At 39.9% G+C, this 16,452-nt stretch overlaps 2 protein-coding genes across 3 annotated transcripts in view; both read left to right on the top strand.

The window, feature by feature from the left end:
• The window catches only part of LOC121680844 (myosin heavy chain, fast skeletal muscle-like), a 145,389-nt gene that overhangs the window by 35,385 nt on the left and 93,552 nt on the right, over nt 1–16,452 (top strand). Inside the window, exon 1 of one of the 2 annotated variants that reach the window (XM_042060392.1) lies at nt 15,689–15,729. The exons of the other annotated variant lie outside the window; for it this stretch is intronic. The gene's annotated coding sequence lies outside the window, so the exon portion shown is untranslated. Of the gene's footprint in view, nt 1–15,688; nt 15,730–16,452 lie in introns of those variants that run through there. 2 annotated transcript variants of the gene reach the window in all.
• On the top strand, nt 1,147–11,846 carry LOC121680840 (myosin heavy chain, fast skeletal muscle-like). The gene is made up of 38 exons (XM_042060386.1): nt 1,147–1,362; nt 1,470–1,613; nt 1,700–1,856; nt 1,959–1,986; nt 2,337–2,457; nt 2,546–2,638; nt 2,987–3,050; nt 3,135–3,233; nt 3,316–3,419; nt 3,501–3,639; nt 4,060–4,178; nt 4,338–4,487; nt 4,582–4,752; nt 4,842–5,142; nt 5,295–5,368; nt 5,454–5,541; nt 5,630–5,747; nt 5,846–5,969; nt 6,072–6,208; nt 6,506–6,761; nt 6,873–7,115; nt 7,201–7,377; nt 7,467–7,612; nt 7,724–7,814; nt 7,893–8,282; nt 8,437–8,682; nt 8,777–8,973; nt 9,084–9,267; nt 9,410–9,575; nt 9,728–9,852; nt 9,942–10,250; nt 10,373–10,576; nt 10,673–10,798; nt 10,881–11,051; nt 11,143–11,247; nt 11,329–11,424; nt 11,519–11,650; nt 11,742–11,846. The coding sequence occupies exons 1-38, from the start codon at nt 1,159–1,161 to the stop codon at nt 11,760–11,762; spliced, it is 5,820 nt and encodes a 1,939-aa protein (XP_041916320.1). The 5' UTR covers nt 1,147–1,158; the 3' UTR covers nt 11,763–11,846.

Below are 16,452 nucleotides of genomic sequence, written 5' to 3'. Positions count from 1 at the left end.
GATACAACCTGAGGCGAGAACAGTCATCCAATGCGTCAAATTGCGACAGAAAAAGGCTACTGAAAAAGTATTTGAACTAGTTGTTTTAGACAGAATTATTTCAATTATTGTGTTATAAAACAACATAAATATTCAATGAGAAAGGAGTAAATGAGTAAGATAGCATTACTCGTGATGCCTTGGATATACAAAACAGGACTGCCTAGATCTAGAGGGGCAGCCGTGGCCTACTGGTTAGCGCTTCGGACTTGTGACCGGAGGGTTGCCGGTTTGAACCCCGACCAGTAGAAAGCGGCTGAAGTGCCCTTGAGCAAGGCACCTAACCACTCACTGCTCCCCGAGCGCCGCTGTTGTTGCAGGCAGCTCACTGCGCCGGGATTAGTGTGTGCTTCACCTGACTGTGTGTTCACTGTGTGCTGAGTGTGTTTCACTAATTCACGGATTGGGATAAATGCAGAGACCAAATTTCCCTCAAGGGATCAAAAGAGTATATATACTTATACTTATCTGCGGAAGTCACTATTTATGACTTTAAGGCCTTCACAATTAAAATAGCCCCACATCATCACATACCCTTCACCATATTTCACGATTGGCATGGAGTACTCCATAAGATCTCTCAGTGCAAATCAAACCAGCTATTAGGCTAACTGAAATAAAACCATACCGATCGTATGATGAAGGGTATATGATGATGTGGGGCTAATTTAATTCCAAAGGCCAAGGGAACTTTATCAGGATTCATATCCTGGATCCATGAAATAACTGGCCTTTAGAAATAAAACGTCTGCCTGACTCTATTTAACATAGGTGTATGTATACGGCCCCTGTCTTTGAAGGAAGAACATTTATTAATATACGATACATTATTCATTCACAAAGAAAATTGGTGTCCTTAAAGATTTTTTATTAAGGCATTAAGATCAATTTTTCAAAATATTATTTTTTATTCCTCTTTTTAGTCAACATTAGCATACAGTATGTACAGGGTATGTAAACCTACAGTATGAGCTGATGAACTGTACATGTTTTGTCCACTAATGACTGTCAATCACTTTATTTACAGTACCGTGTCTGTACATGTCTGATTATGAAAACCATTGTATGTTGAAAACTGTCTGCTCTTCATGTTTATGATTAATGCAGTAACCAGCAACAATGGGGGACGGTGATATGGCTGCGTATGGCGCAGCTGCCATCTACCTTCGTAAGCCTGAGAGGGAGAGACTTGAGGCCCAAACCAGGCCCTTTGATGCAAAAACTGCTTGCTTTGTGGTTGATAAAGAGGAGTTGTACGTCAAGGGTACAATTAAAAAGAAGGAAGGTGGCAAAGTTGTTGTTGAAACGCTTGAAACCAAGGAGGTACTTTAGCAAGGCTGTTGAAATTGTTCTGAATTTAAAATTACATTTTCACAGAAAGTTTATTGAATACATCTCTTTGTTAAAGCTGTTTTCTACATTGGTTTTAGGAAAAGACAGTGAAGGAAGACGAAATCTTCCCCTTAAATCCTCCCAAATACGACAAAATTGAGGACATGGCCATGATGACCCACCTCAATGAAGCCTCTGTCCTGTATAACCTCAAAGAGCGTTATGCAGCATGGATGATCTATGTAAGCATTACACTTTTAAACAAATTAAGAAAATAAAATTCATTTGAAAAGCTGAAAAAACAATCTTCTTTATTTCTTCATTCTAGACCTACTCTGGACTTTTCTGTGTCACTGTGAACCCCTACAAGTGGCTCCCAGTATACGATCAGGAAGTGGTGGATGCCTACAGAGGCAAGAAGCGTGTGGAGGCCCCGCCTCACATCTTCTCTGTCTCTGACAACGCATTTCAGTTCATGCTCCAAGGTATGCTTTCAGTTTTAAATCAATCACTGAATAAGACATTATAATATTTGACTCATTTATGTAAAATGAACCATTCATGTCAATTTGTGCTTTGCTTCACAGACAGAGAGAATCAGTCTGTCCTGATTACGTAAGTGTCCATGCATCCCTTAAAACTTTTTACATTATTAAAAGGCTAAACCTTTACATTATCTTCTGTATACTCTTCTGTTACACTTTGTAACTGCACTGAGTTACAAATTCTGAATCTGCCTTGAAAATTATTCTGTCTTTTTAATTGTTGTTTCTTTTTAAATGATTTTACTTTTTGAACTATTCTTTGACTATTGCCCTTCCATGCTTTTATTTGTTGTTACTGTTTGCTTTTGTTTACTGTATGTAAAGCACATTGAATGAGCTCTGTGTATGAAATGCGCTATATAAATAAACTTGACTTGTAATTGTGATGTAAAAAGTTGCAATATCTTCTGTTTAATACAGCGGAGAATCTGGTGCTGGCAAGACTGTAAACACCAAACGTGTCATCCAGTACTTTGCAACAATTGCAGTGTCTAGTGGGAAGAAGTCAGAGGCATCAGCCGGCAGCAGTGGAAAAATTAAGGTAGAGGACCCCTTACATATTTATAGGCTAATTATCACATAGCAACACAGACATTAACTTCAATAACAATATATCTATTGACTTGCAGGGCTCTCTTGAAGACCAGATTATTGCTGCCAACCCACTGCTGGAGGCTTATGGTAATGCCAAGACTGTGAGGAATGACAACTCTTCACGTTTTGTAAGTTTAGTTTCTCATCTAATCTCTTACATGTTTTTTTTTTGTTTTGATTTTAGATAGAATCGACTTTTTAGGGTTTTTCTTTAAAATCAAACGTATCATGCACTTTGTTTTATATCTATTAGCATGTCTTTTGATAAACATCCTCCAATGTCTAAACATCTACACTATCATATTTTGCTTTTTGTGTTAGTAAAGGCAGTATTTATTGTTACTCTTCTGATCAGATCTATTTCTGAATATTTGAATATTTATTGAATACTTGAATATTTTCCTCATGTGTAACCTGCTTTGGTTAAAGGTATGAGCTAAATGAATACATTTATGTCAAAATTTAATCTCAAACAGGGAAAATTCATCAGAATTCACTTTGCCACAACTGGAAAACTGGCTAGTGCTGATATTGAGACTTGTAAGTATAATTGTTCCAAGTAGAAATGTTCTTTTATTGCCTTCAATGTATCAAATGAAAATACATCCTTCCCTGCGTAAAAAGACCTGCTGGAGAAGTCTAGAGTGACATTCCAGCTTCCTGATGAGAGAGGCTACCACATCTTCTTTCAGATGATGACCAACCACAAGCCTGAAATTATAGGTAAGGTTAATATTTTCACCAAACGTTCAATCAATACATGTAATTCTGAATTTGTAAACTCATTTTAACATAATCCCAACAGAAATGTCCCTCATCACATCCAACCCCTATGACTTCCCAATGTGCAGTCAGGGTCAGATCACTGTGGCCAGCATTAATGACAAAGAGGAGTTGGAGGCCACAGATGTAAGTCTTCCAATAATGTGTTTTTCCCTCTTCAATTTCTTGAAGATAGCTTTAAAATAATCAAATAATTCACCATTCTAGGATGCCATTGACATCCTGGGTTTCAATGCAGAGGAGAAAGTCACCATTTACAAGCTGACTGGTGCTGTGCTCCATCATGGCAACATGGCGTTCAAGCAGAAGCAGCGCGAGGAGCAGGCTGAGCCTGATGGCACTGAGAGTAGGTTACAACACTCTACTGAATCAGTCAGTTCTAGTAATAACTACAAGGTACTCTTAGTTATTGAGGTAATTTTATTATGTGAAATTAAAGTTAAATACTGTATGACTGATATCTAGTAAACACATGTCTATCTGGAATATTCATGTATATTCATATTCTAAATTTCCCTCTGGATTAAGAAATGATCTATCTTCATTTAAAGACAAACATTTACAAATCAATGGTCACTCAGATACCTTTCTGTTTTTATGTGAGACATATAGCCTTTAACCTAACACTATCTCAGAAAAATGTTTTGATTTAGGGAGGAGATTGAGGTGAACAAACTTGTCCCAAATTTGTTTGGAGTGTGGAGCATGAAATTGGTTGCTATGAATTTCAAACCACCAAAATGCTTCACTGTTGCACTTTGTTAAGGTGCTGACAAAGTCGCTTACCTCTTGGGCCTGAACTCCGCTGACATGCTGAAGGCTTTGTGCTACCCAAGAGTGAAAGTCGGAAATGAGTATGTCACCAAGGGTCAGACTGTGCCACAGGTATTCTTTTAGTCACTAAAAAGTTCACTTAACATCACAAACCATTTGGAAGTATTTGGAAAGAATTACTAGTAGTAAAGTGACCTGCTTTTATCTATAAGCATTTTACTTTTTGATCTCTGAGCATAGGATGACCACTGCTTGAATATTCTGTTTCAGGTCAATAACGCAGTGTCGGCCTTGTCCAAGTCCATCTATGAGAGGATGTTCTTGTGGATGGTCATCCGTATAAACCAGATGCTGGACACTAAACAGCCAAGGCAGTTCTATATCGGTGTGCTGGATATTGCTGGCTTTGAGATTTTTGATGTAAGCATAAATTAACACCATTTTTCACTCACACCACAATGTAGAATAATTTCAGTAGGGGGCATTCATATTACAAACAATTTTTCAATCACAGTACAACAGCATGGAACAGCTGTGCATCAACTTCACCAATGAGAAACTGCAACAGTTCTTCAACCACACCATGTTCGTTCTGGAGCAAGAGGAGTACAAGAAAGATGGCATTGTATGGGATTTCATTGACTTCGGCATGGACTTAGCCGCTTGCATTGAGCTCATTGAGAAGGTCAGTTTTAATCAGTCAAATGAGCCTGGTGCTAGATTTGTATTGTTTTATAATATTCACTTTTAAAACTAAGCTCATTTTTCCAACAGCCTATGGGAATCTTTGCCATCCTTGAAGAGGAGTGCATGTTCCCCAAGGCCTCTGACACCACTTTCAAGAACAAGTTGTATGACCAGCATCTTGGCAAAAATAAGGCCTTTGAGAAGCCCAAGCCTGCTAAAGGCAAGGCTGAGGCCCACTTCTCCCTGGTGCACTATGCCGGCACTGTGGACTACAATGTTTCTGGGTGGCTGGACAAGAACAAGGATCCACTGAACGATTCTGTTATACAGCTGTACCAGAAGTCGGGAGTTAAACTCCTGCCTGTCCTGTACCCACCTGTTGTTGAAGGTAACAAAAATCTATATAAGCCAATACAGGAATAGGGCTCAACATTGTATTGAATTCTTACTTCCAGGACTATTGAGCTCTATATCCAGTCTATAAACTTTCAGTGCATGTTACTCAACTGTCAATTTTTTCACCTGTTTGTATTTCAACAGAGCCTGCTGGTGGCGCTAAGAAGGGTGGTAAGAAGAAGGGTGGCTCCATGCAGACTGTGTCATCACAGTTCAGGGTATGTATATTAAACCAATAACAAACACATCAATCATCCTAAAGAAAGGTGAGGGGATGATTTAATAGCTTTCTTATCTCAACAGGAGAACTTGGGCAAACTGATGACCAACTTGAGGAGCACCCATCCCCACTTTGTGCGTTGTCTGATTCCAAATGAAATTAAGAAACCAGGTAAAGGGCATTTGGTAGTCAATAAAGATGTGTGTATTATTCATGTATTACATTGAGAATAGAAGATCTCATGACATGTATTTCACAGGTTATATGCAGAACTTCCTGGTCATCCACCAGCTCAGGTGCAATGGTGTGCTGGAGGGTATCAGAATCTGCAGAAAGGGTTTCCCAAGCAGAATCCTCTATGCTGACTTCAAGCAGAGGTAGAGTAGAAAGCCAATGAAGTATTACATATATTCAATACTGCCCTGTAGAGACGGAAAAGTAATGCTCCATATGAACATTTATTTATTCTATCCAGATACAAAGTGCTGAATGCCAGTGTCATCCCTGACGGCCAGTTCATTGATAACAAGAAGGCTTCTGAGAAGCTTTTGGGATCTATTGATGTTGATCACACGCAATACATGTTTGGACACACAAAGGTAGATAGGTTTCATGCAATCTATTATCTATATCTCATGAGTAAACTAAAGCACAGCTTTTTCTGTGTCAAATAGATGCTTATATTTTCATTCATCCCTCAGGTGTTCTTCAAAGCTGGTCTGCTGGGTGACCTTGAGGAGATGCGAGATGAAAAACTGGCTTCCCTGGTCACAATGACTCAGGCTCTCTGCCGTGCATACCTGATGAGGAAGGAGTTTGTCAAGATGATGGAAAGGAGGTAATGTATGATGTATTTGGTGTAATCATGTTAAAAAATAATCTGACATGAAATATAGCATCACAGTTTTTTTTAATTCACTGTAATAGGTTTGGTTAAAAGAATAATGAGTCTCTTATAAATTGTTAATGGAAATATAACATAAGGCATCATTTTTTGAATTTGGAAAGCTATAACTAAGATCATTCCCATTCCCATCTTTAATACAAACGTAAGTGTATCAAAGATGGGACTGGTCACTGTCATTATTTGACAATCAACTGACCCAGGTGTTTTCAAACCATTTACCTTTTACAGAGAAGCAATCTTCACCATCCAGTACAATATACGGTCATTCATGAGTGTCAAGACCTGGCCATGGATGAAGGTTTACTACAAGATCAAGCCTCTGCTGCAGAGTGCTGAAACTGAAAAGGAATTGGCAAACCTGAAGGAGGAGCATGGAAAACTCAAAGAAGTCTATGCCAAGGTAGAGGCCAGGAAGAAGGAGCTTGAGGAGAAGATGGTGTCTCTGGTGCAAGAGAGAAATGACCTGGCGCTGCAAGTGGCATCTGTAAGTATATATTGTACCATTTCAATATTCACAATCATACCACTACCCAGTTTCAGCATTGTGTTTTCAATACAAATCAGATGTCATGCTTCCATCTTATATTTACAATAGGGAAATGAGGGTCTCAATGATGCTGAGGAGAGGTGTGAGGGTCTCATCAAAAGTAAGATCCAGCTTGAGGCCAAACTCAAAGAGACAACCGAGAGATTGGAGGATGAAGAGGAAATCAATGCTGAGCTGACTGCCAAGAAGAGGAAATTGGAGGATGAGTGCTCTGAGCTCAAGAAGGACATTGATGATCTGGAGCTCACCTTGGCCAAAGTGGAGAAGGAGAAACATGCCACTGAGAACAAGGTTTGCATTCTTAAAAAAACAGAATACTGTATATGAAGTCTTTATAAAGTTCAATAGATATTGATATAAAACTTTCTATGTGCAGGTCAAGAACCTGACAGAGGAGATGGCCGCTCAGGATGAGTCCATTGGTAAGCTGACAAAGGAGAAGAAAGCACTCCAAGAGGCACACCAGCAGACTCTTGATGATCTTCAGGCAGAGGAAGACAAAGTCAACACTCTGACTAAGGCCAAGACTAAGCTTGAACAACAAGTGGATGATGTGAGTTTACAACCTGAGAGTTAAAAGAAATGTATGGACATCATTGTGCCACTTAAATACTTAAATACTTAATGTTACTCAATCTGCAGCTTGAAGGTTCCCTGGAGCAAGAAAAGAAGCTCCGTATGGATCTTGAGAGAACTAAGAGAAAGCTTGAGGGAGACCTGAAATTGTCCCAGGAGAACATCATGGATCTGGAGAATGACAAGCAGCAGTCTGAGGAGAAGCTGAAGAAGTAATGAAGAATTCCAATTAGCAACACTATATGCAAACTTTAAATCATAATAGCACTCAACCCTTTTCTGTAACTAGTCATTGACAATTATTTCACTTTACTATGACACAGGAAGGACTTTGAAACAAGCCAACTTCTTAGCAAGATTGAGGATGAACAATCCTTGGGTGCTCAGCTTCAGAAGAAGATCAAGGAGCTTCAGGTTTGTTTTACATAAATACTGCTTTTATTCTTTGTCTGATCTTTTTAAATCTCACTAATCCTTTACAAAAACCATCAGGCCCGCATTGAGGAACTGGAGGAAGAGATTGAGGCTGAGCGTGCAGCTCGTGCCAAGGTTGAGAAGCAGAGAGCTGATCTCTCCAGGGAACTTGAGGAGATCAGTGAGAGGCTTGAGGAGGCTGGTGGTGCCACTGCTGCTCAAATTGAGATGAACAAGAAGCGTGAGGCTGAGTTCCAGAAGCTGCGTCGTGACCTTGAGGAGTCCACCCTGCAGCATGAAGCCACTGCTGCAGCTCTCCGCAAGAAGCAGGCAGACAGTGTGGCTGAGCTGGGAGAGCAGATTGACAACCTCCAGCGTGTCAAGCAAAAGCTTGAGAAGGAGAAGAGTGAATTCAAGATGGAGATTGACGACCTCTCCAGCAATATGGAGGCTGTTGCTAAGACTAAGGTAAATGATATGTATGCAAGCAGCAAAGGTTAGCATATGAATACCTCAAATCTAAATCTATTGTACACAGTTACAGTGTCACAGTATCTGTTATCATTCATCTTTCCAGAATCTCTGACTACAATTTAGTCTCATTATTATTGTTCACTAACAGTCCAACCTGGAGAAGATGTGCCGCACCCTTGAGGACCAACTGGGTGAAGTCAAGGCCAAGAGCGATGAGAGTGCTCGCCAGAACAATGACCTCAGTGCTCAGAAAGCAAGACTTCAGACTGAAAATGGAGAGCTTGGCCGCCAAGTGGAAGAGAAAGAGGCTCTTGTATCTCAGCTGACCAGGAGCAAGCAAGCCTTCACTCAGCAAATTGAGGAGCTGAAGAGACTGAATGAAGAGGAAATCAAGGTACTGATACCTGTGCATGAAATAAAAACAATTGTAGTATGTGGATCACTTTATGTGAAAGGTTTTATAAACATCCTTACTTGGTAACAAACAGGCCAAGAATGCCCTGGCCCATGCTGTTCAGTCTGCACGCCATGACTGTGACCTCCTGAGGGAGCAGTTTGAGGAAGAGCAGGAGGCTAAAGCTGAACTGCAGCGTGGCATGTCCAAGGCCAACAGCGAGGTTGCACAGTGGAGGACCAAGTACGAAACTGATGCCATCCAGCGCACTGAAGAGCTTGAGGAGTCCAAGTATGTACCAAACATGCACAGAAACAAATAGAATGGCAATGTGAATTATTATATTTTGTACTAAAACCAAGGTAACTATGAAGTCTAATCTGAATATAATGCTTTATCAGGAAAAAACTTGCCCAGCGTCTGCAGGAGGCTGAGGAGCAAATTGAGGCTATCAACTCCAAGTGTGCATCTCTGGACAAGACCAAACAGAGACTCCAGGGTGAGGTTGAGGACCTCATGATTGATGTAGAAAGAGCCAACGCTCTGGCTGCCAATCTTGACAAGAAGCAGAGGAACTTTGACAAGGTAATACCTCCAAAGCACTGTTTAGATATGGACATTTAGGTAAAACAAAATAATCTCAGAGAAATATTTGTACATGTACAATGAGATGTTGGTAACAGTGTATTTGATGTGAATGATCAAAGATACAAACTACTTTTCAAAGGTTCTGGCAGAGTGGAAGCAGAAGTACGAGGAGGGTCAGGCTGAGCTGGAGGGTGCCCAGAAAGAGGCCCGTTCTCTCAGCACTGAGCTGTTCAAGATGAAGAACTCCTATGAGGAGGCTCTTGACCAGTTGGAAACTCTGAAGAGGGAAAACAAGAACCTCCAACGTAAGTCAAGATGATCATGAAATACTTCCCAATCAAACCATGTCAAGAGAAACTAAGATATATATGTTCTGGTATTAAAACAAAAAAAACAATGGCATATTGAGAGGGATTGACTTTGTGTTAAATTAAGTCTTCTAAATGTATTTCTGCAGAGGAGATCTCGGACCTGACTGAGCAGCTGGGTGAGACTGGAAAGAGCATTCATGAGCTGGAGAAGGCCAAGAAGACAGTTGAGACTGAGAAGGCTGAGATTCAGACTGCGCTTGAAGAGGCTGAGGTAGAAATCCAGGCTGGCATTATTAAAAACAAGTGACTTTTCAGAAAGTAAAAAAATAATAATTTTAAATCCTTCATTTTCTCATTTAGGGAACTCTTGAGCATGAGGAGTCCAAGATTCTTCGTGTCCAGCTTGAGCTGAACCAGGTCAAGGGTGAGGTTGACAGGAAGCTTGCAGAGAAGGATGAGGAGATGGAGCAGATCAAGAGGAATAGCCAGAGGGTGATTGACTCCATGCAGAGCACTCTGGATGCTGAGGTCAGGAGCAGGAATGATGCCCTGAGAATCAAGAAGAAAATGGAGGGAGACCTCAATGAGATGGAGGTTCAGCTAAGTCATGCTAACCGCCAGGCTGCTGAGTCCCAGAAACACCTAAGGACCATTCAGGGTCAGCTCAAGGTCAGCCATAACAGAACCTTTTAACTTATTACTTTACATGTATTTTCTTATTTGGCCACCAAACATTATGGCAACAAGGCTTCATATATTGAGGTAGTGTACATACTTTTTAAAACCTCCAGGATGCCCAGTTGCACCTTGATGATGCTGTTCGAGGACAGGAAGACATGCAGGAGCAGGCTGCCATGGTGGAGCGCAGGAACGGCCTGATGGTGGCTGAGATTGAGGAGCTCAGGGCTGCCCTGGAGCAGACAGAGAGAGGCCGCAAAGTGGCTGAACAGGAGCTTGTTGATGCCAGTGAGCGTGTTGGCCTCTTGCACTCCCAGGTAAAAAAATAACACAAGTTGTCACAAATTGATGTTTTAAACAAACTGTTCCAGCATTAAAAATTGCATCTGAGGTTGTCTGTTTCTCCAAATTAGAACACAAGTCTGATTAACACCAAGAAGAAGCTTGAGGCTGACCTGGTTCAGGTCCAGAGTGAGGTTGATGACATCGTCCAGGAGGCTAGAAATGCTGAGGACAAGGCCAAGAAAGCTATCACTGATGTATGTTTTTTTCTTCAGAACAGGAGCATTATATTCAGAAGTACCTATACATCTATTTAAAATACACAATTTTATCATCTAGGCTGCCATGATGGCAGAGGAGTTGAAGAAAGAGCAGGACACCAGTTCCCATCTGGAGAGGATGAAGAAGAACCTGGAGGTCACTGTGAAGGATCTGCAGCACCGCCTGGATGAGGCTGAGAATCTGGCCATGAAGGGTGGCAAGAAACAACTCCAGAAACTGGAGTCCAGGGTAGGCAGCTAAATATGATTATGAAAACATATGTTTAACTCATAGCTACAAAAGGTTCAGTGCCTGAAATTGCAACATTTTCCATGTTAAGGTTCGTGAGCTAGAGGGTGAGGTCGATGCTGAACAGAGACGAGGTGTTGATGCAGTCAAGGGAGTCCGCAAATACGAGAGGAGGGTGAAGGAGCTCACCTACCAGGTAAGAAATCTCTCCACTTTGTGTACAAATGCATGCAAAATCAAAGAATATTCTCTTTCTTGACACACTTTTTCTTTTCAGACTGAAGAGGACAAGAAGAACATCAACAGACTCCAGGATCTGGTTGACAAGCTGCAGCTGAAGGTCAAGGCCTACAAGAGACAGTCCGAGGAAGCTGTGAGTCATTTTTGTTTAGGCTACAGAGGTTTGCATCTCATGGTACATTGAATGTTTCTTTGCATTAATTACACTACAATTTCATATCAAACAGGAGGAGCAGGCCAACAACCACCTGTCCAAGTTCAGGAAGGTGCAGCATGAGCTGGAGGAGGCTGAGGAGCGTGCTGACATTGCTGAGTCTCAGGTCAACAAGCTGAGGGCCAAGAGCCGTGATGGTGGCAAGGTATGATAATGTTTCTCATATATTTATTAAAGATTGATCTTTTATTGGTGTCTAGTGAACTTGATTTTTTTTGTATTGTTTCTTTTTAAAGGGCAAAGAGGCTGCTGAGTAAACCATCTGATTCCATGTTAATTTCATTTGGATGAATAATTCTGTAACAATGCACACTACCAAATAAAATATTTGCGTATTCAAATATTTTGTCATGTCTTTTTTAATGCCATCAACTTTGCTACATCAAAAAATATAACACTGCAACAGAAAATACATACAACTCTTATAATCCATCCATGATGCCAAGGAGTATAAATACCAATTATTCTCATTTGTTGCTTTAACAGTAGGATATTAAGTGAATTGTTTTATTTGCATGAAATATGTAAAGAAAATGTAGGGATTTATTTCACTTACCTATCCCAGAACTCCCCCCCCCCCCACACACACACATACACACACACTTATAAAAAGCTTGATACGCCAGCTTTAACAGTGTCACTGTTACAGTGTACCTACCTAATTAGGTACAGTGGTACAACCTGTGTAACAGGATGTACTATCAGGTACTATCATTGTACTTGCATAATTGCATAATGTATTTGTGGGTACCTACATATAGTTGTTACATTGTAATACTGAGTGCTTTTACAAAACTTTGCCAATTTGCCTAAATTTTCATCAGAGGCAAAGAGCTGACCTGAGACCTTCTGGATGGGGTAAATCTTGTCATGATAGATTTGATATACAAACCATTCTTAGCTCCAGTCAAGGCCTCGTTGTCTTGCTGCTACAACCTTGTTACTCTTTGATACAGTGAAATAAACCTATTAAGTGTACCAGTTAATTACTTACATGTACATATGACATGTACTGTATGTTATGTCTTCGATGTCTTGGGGATGGCCAAACCGCTAACCAATTCACTGCAGTGTCTAGCTGCCCAGATAGCAAAATCAGATAGCGGACCACTGCTGGTATACCGCCGGTGTCGTGCCACTTGTGGTCCGCCGTTGGACCACCATCTCTTTAAATTTAACTTGTCATGAATATTAAGAAAAGTTATTAAAATTATATATGGAGTATAACTGAACAAATGAAAAATATTAGGCAATTTGTCAGCAACCCGCCAGCGGACCGCCAGAGAATCGATGAGCAAAATGTCAGCGGACCGCTAGCTATGCCCCCAGTGGACCGACAGTGGTCCACCAGCCTCTTGCTATCTGGGCAGTGGCTACCACAAAGCGAGCTAATTGGGCTATCAGCTAGTTCAAAAGTTTAAGTACTTAATGAAGATATACAGGGGTCTTTATACCTCAACTAAGTTGTTGTTGCCTATAAACAACAATTCATGTTCATAGAAACAACAAGGTCACTAAAACATGATATATTTCATATTGCAGCATGTAGCCTAAACGTTACCCTGACTAGTCTTACATTGCTAATGATTGACCTGTCAGCTACCTGAAAAGTTAGTGTTTAAACTAACATTTACAGTGGTCTACTGTACTCTCCAGGCTGGTAGATCTCATCTTTCATCAACAAAATCTTAAGTCAGAGTTGTACATTTTTAATGAGAAATACAAATATAAACACATCCCTGATGCTTCTCACATGTGCTCTTTCTGTATGTTCTATACAATAAATAAAGTTTATGAAGTAAACATACTTCTGGTCATTATTTCAAAAATGTAGAGATTTTAGTCTATGGAAATACTTCTGAGGTGTATAATTTGGTGAAGTGTTAGTAGCAACACAAAGTATGACTGCAAGTGTGACTTTGGGGCTTTGCATACCACAAGCCTTGCGAACTGCGAACTTTGAGATACGTGAGCCTTGTAAGCTCCATGCCTTCCGTTTCAAACAGAGCCTTTATCTGAGTTTGAGGTGCCTCCTGAAGGGCTGAAAAATGGTGGGAGCGATTTCTAAAATGCCTAATATGGTCAGAGAGTCCAAATCTTTTCTAAAGAGACTCTATTGATAGCTTTGGGTATGTCTACTGTTAAATCACATTAAAACGGTTCACATTATTCTTAGAAATCCCAGTTTTATATTAGCCTTTAAATACTTGCTTGGGGTATGAACAAGTTTTACTGGCAGATTATAAAATAAGCTTAAATGAGTAACTGAAAGTGCTTTGAAAAGCTGCCATAAGGATCACTGGTGTGTCAGACACCCATGTCAGTGAAATGTGCACCTACAGTACGTACACTGCCCTGTCTGTTTGCCAACACAAACTATTTTGGACCTTGATATACTGTAGATGCCCCATTAATCATCTGGGGTCTGTAACCAAGCAATATCAATGTTTTTGTCATCTTCTGAACATGCATTGTACACAACCTCCCTTTTTGAAGCCAAGTCTGCATACTCTCCAGTCTCCTAGATCTTTCATCAACATGAACAACAAGAAATACAAATACTTGTAAACACATTCCTGATGTTTTATACATAAGCTTGTTCTCTATGTTCTAAAAAATATTATATAAAAGAATCTAGAGATTTTAGTCCATGGAAATGCCTCTGAGGGGTGATGATTTATTGAGATATTTCAAGTGCTCAGCTGGAAGCATAACAACATTCATTACCCATCATAAACTTAACGAGACGGCAAATAAACAAATCCAGCATTCTGAAAGTCAATGAATGTCAAAAGTAAAAATAGTCAGAATGAATTGAAGGTGGGAGGTAAAGTTTAAAGGAAATTATCACTGACTTGTCACAGTACACAAACCCCTTAAACAGTGATGGGCTCAGAAAAATAACCCCTTAAAAGATGACTCCTGGTGGATTTAGGGGAAATAAATGGACAGATTTAGATTTACAAATATGACATAACCATCAACATATTTATTAAGGTATCTTGCAATTGCAAAGCATGAGAGGTTTCATTCAGATATCAGGGATTAATAACATAACCCATGGTATATAATTGAGGTGCCTAATTAAGATGTATATAGTGTCACTATTTGTATTTATATAGTGTCACAAGGTTAAGGAAGAATACATAAGAAAGTATTGCTTCTTATGACTTGTGATATCTACTTTTAAGCTTTGATTTCTTTACAGTTGTGTCTATTTTATACTTTTGGTAATGCAATGTGTCCAGGCATCTAGAGAGCTTACAACAACTTTGTCAATGAACACCATAAAACATCATAAAACTGCAGTGCACTTCACTTTTGAAATGCTGCCCTAATATTTACTTGTTCTATCAGTGCCTCTTGTGACACATGCTACATATATGAATACATGTGTGGTGGGCATAGAATACAGCACATTCATATCTAAAGGACATATTAATTACATGCCATGCATTTCAGGAAGCCCACAAATCTAAGGGAAACAACCTTTAGTAAACTTATATTTACAAACCACTGAGAACTCAGTCACCACACAAATTGACAAGCAAGCCCTCAGCCTCAGCTTGAATTTCCCCTTGGGGATCAATAAAGTATCTATCTATCTATCTATCTATCTATCTATATCGAAAAGTACAAATGGACAGACTTATGGGGCAGGCATTAGCCTTTAATTAGGTTTTTTGATTACAATTCCATTTGTATCACACAAAGTATAGGTCAACTGTTCTATACTATGTTGTTGTTGTAACATTGCTCAATGTGCCACATCTATTAACTTCTTATTCCATTTTTTTCTGCTCATTTAAAAATAGCCACATACTGTATTTTACTATAATGAGCATGTCCAGATATCACATATTTTTTTCAACTTTCTAATTCTTATATATCCCATGAATAAATTGGTTAAAATACACACAAAGTAAATAATTTCACAAAGTGAGTCGCAAAACCTTTAAATAGATCCAAACACACCTTGCCTTATTAGAGCTCTGCTTAGTTGACAGAATGCAGCCAATATAAGGACCTGCTGGGAGTATGGAAGGACTGCAGGGGGGTTCCAGTGCACAGTAAGTCTTTCACAGACACAGAAAAGAGGTGGAAACTAATACACTTAAGATTACTACATTAAATATATGATATACTAATATCCTTGTCTTTGTATGTGTTTTATCATTTTTAGATACTCAACTGTGGAAATTTCATCTCTTTTGGGAGGAAAAGGTAAGGTACATCTAATTTACAGTACATGTGATTTATCTGAACACCTAAACGATTAAAACAAGCTACTTGCATTCTAGTGAAGTAAATCTTTTAGGGGGCATTTACTGATTATTGCTACTGTACAACACAGGTATACCTCTTTTCGAGGTCTTATTTGTATAGACATAATCAGTCTGCAGATTGTGTCCAATATGCCTATGTGTATGTGTGTATGTGTGTGTGTGTGTGTGTGTGGGGGGGGGGGGGGTGCTCTGACCCAAAGGTTCATGGATTGATCTGGCAGCTGCAGTCTGCTGGTGTGGCATACATTTTTGAATGTCTGCTAGCACTATCTGTCTAATGACTGTTTGAATGATCAATTGACGTTGCATTGTCTGATCTGAACTAGCGGAGGGGGAACTGCTGCGCAAGTTTCGTGTGCGATAGGCCTACTTCTCAGACTTGCTCCCGCACAGTAGATTTCTAGGCCAGTCAATCCCTACCTTTATTTAGGACCTGAAATTAAAACGATATAGTTTACACCAGGTTATTTTGTTTATAATAGTAGGCTGATGTCTGATGGCCTATATTTTTTGCCTAAGTAGCTGGGCTTGAAGGGATGAAATATAACCAGCCGCTGGGAGCCATGCGAACCTGGTCCCTCCAACAGCTTTGGGCTATATTGCCTCACTTGGTGTGGACTATTTTATCATACGTTTGAACTGCATAGACTCTTAGTCCTTT

The sequence above is a fragment of the Alosa sapidissima genome, chromosome 13 (assembly GCF_018492685.1).
Source record: "Alosa sapidissima isolate fAloSap1 chromosome 13, fAloSap1.pri, whole genome shotgun sequence".
Lineage (NCBI taxonomy): Eukaryota > Metazoa > Chordata > Actinopteri > Clupeiformes > Clupeidae > Alosa > Alosa sapidissima.
This window is presented reverse-complemented; position numbering and strand designations above follow the sequence as displayed.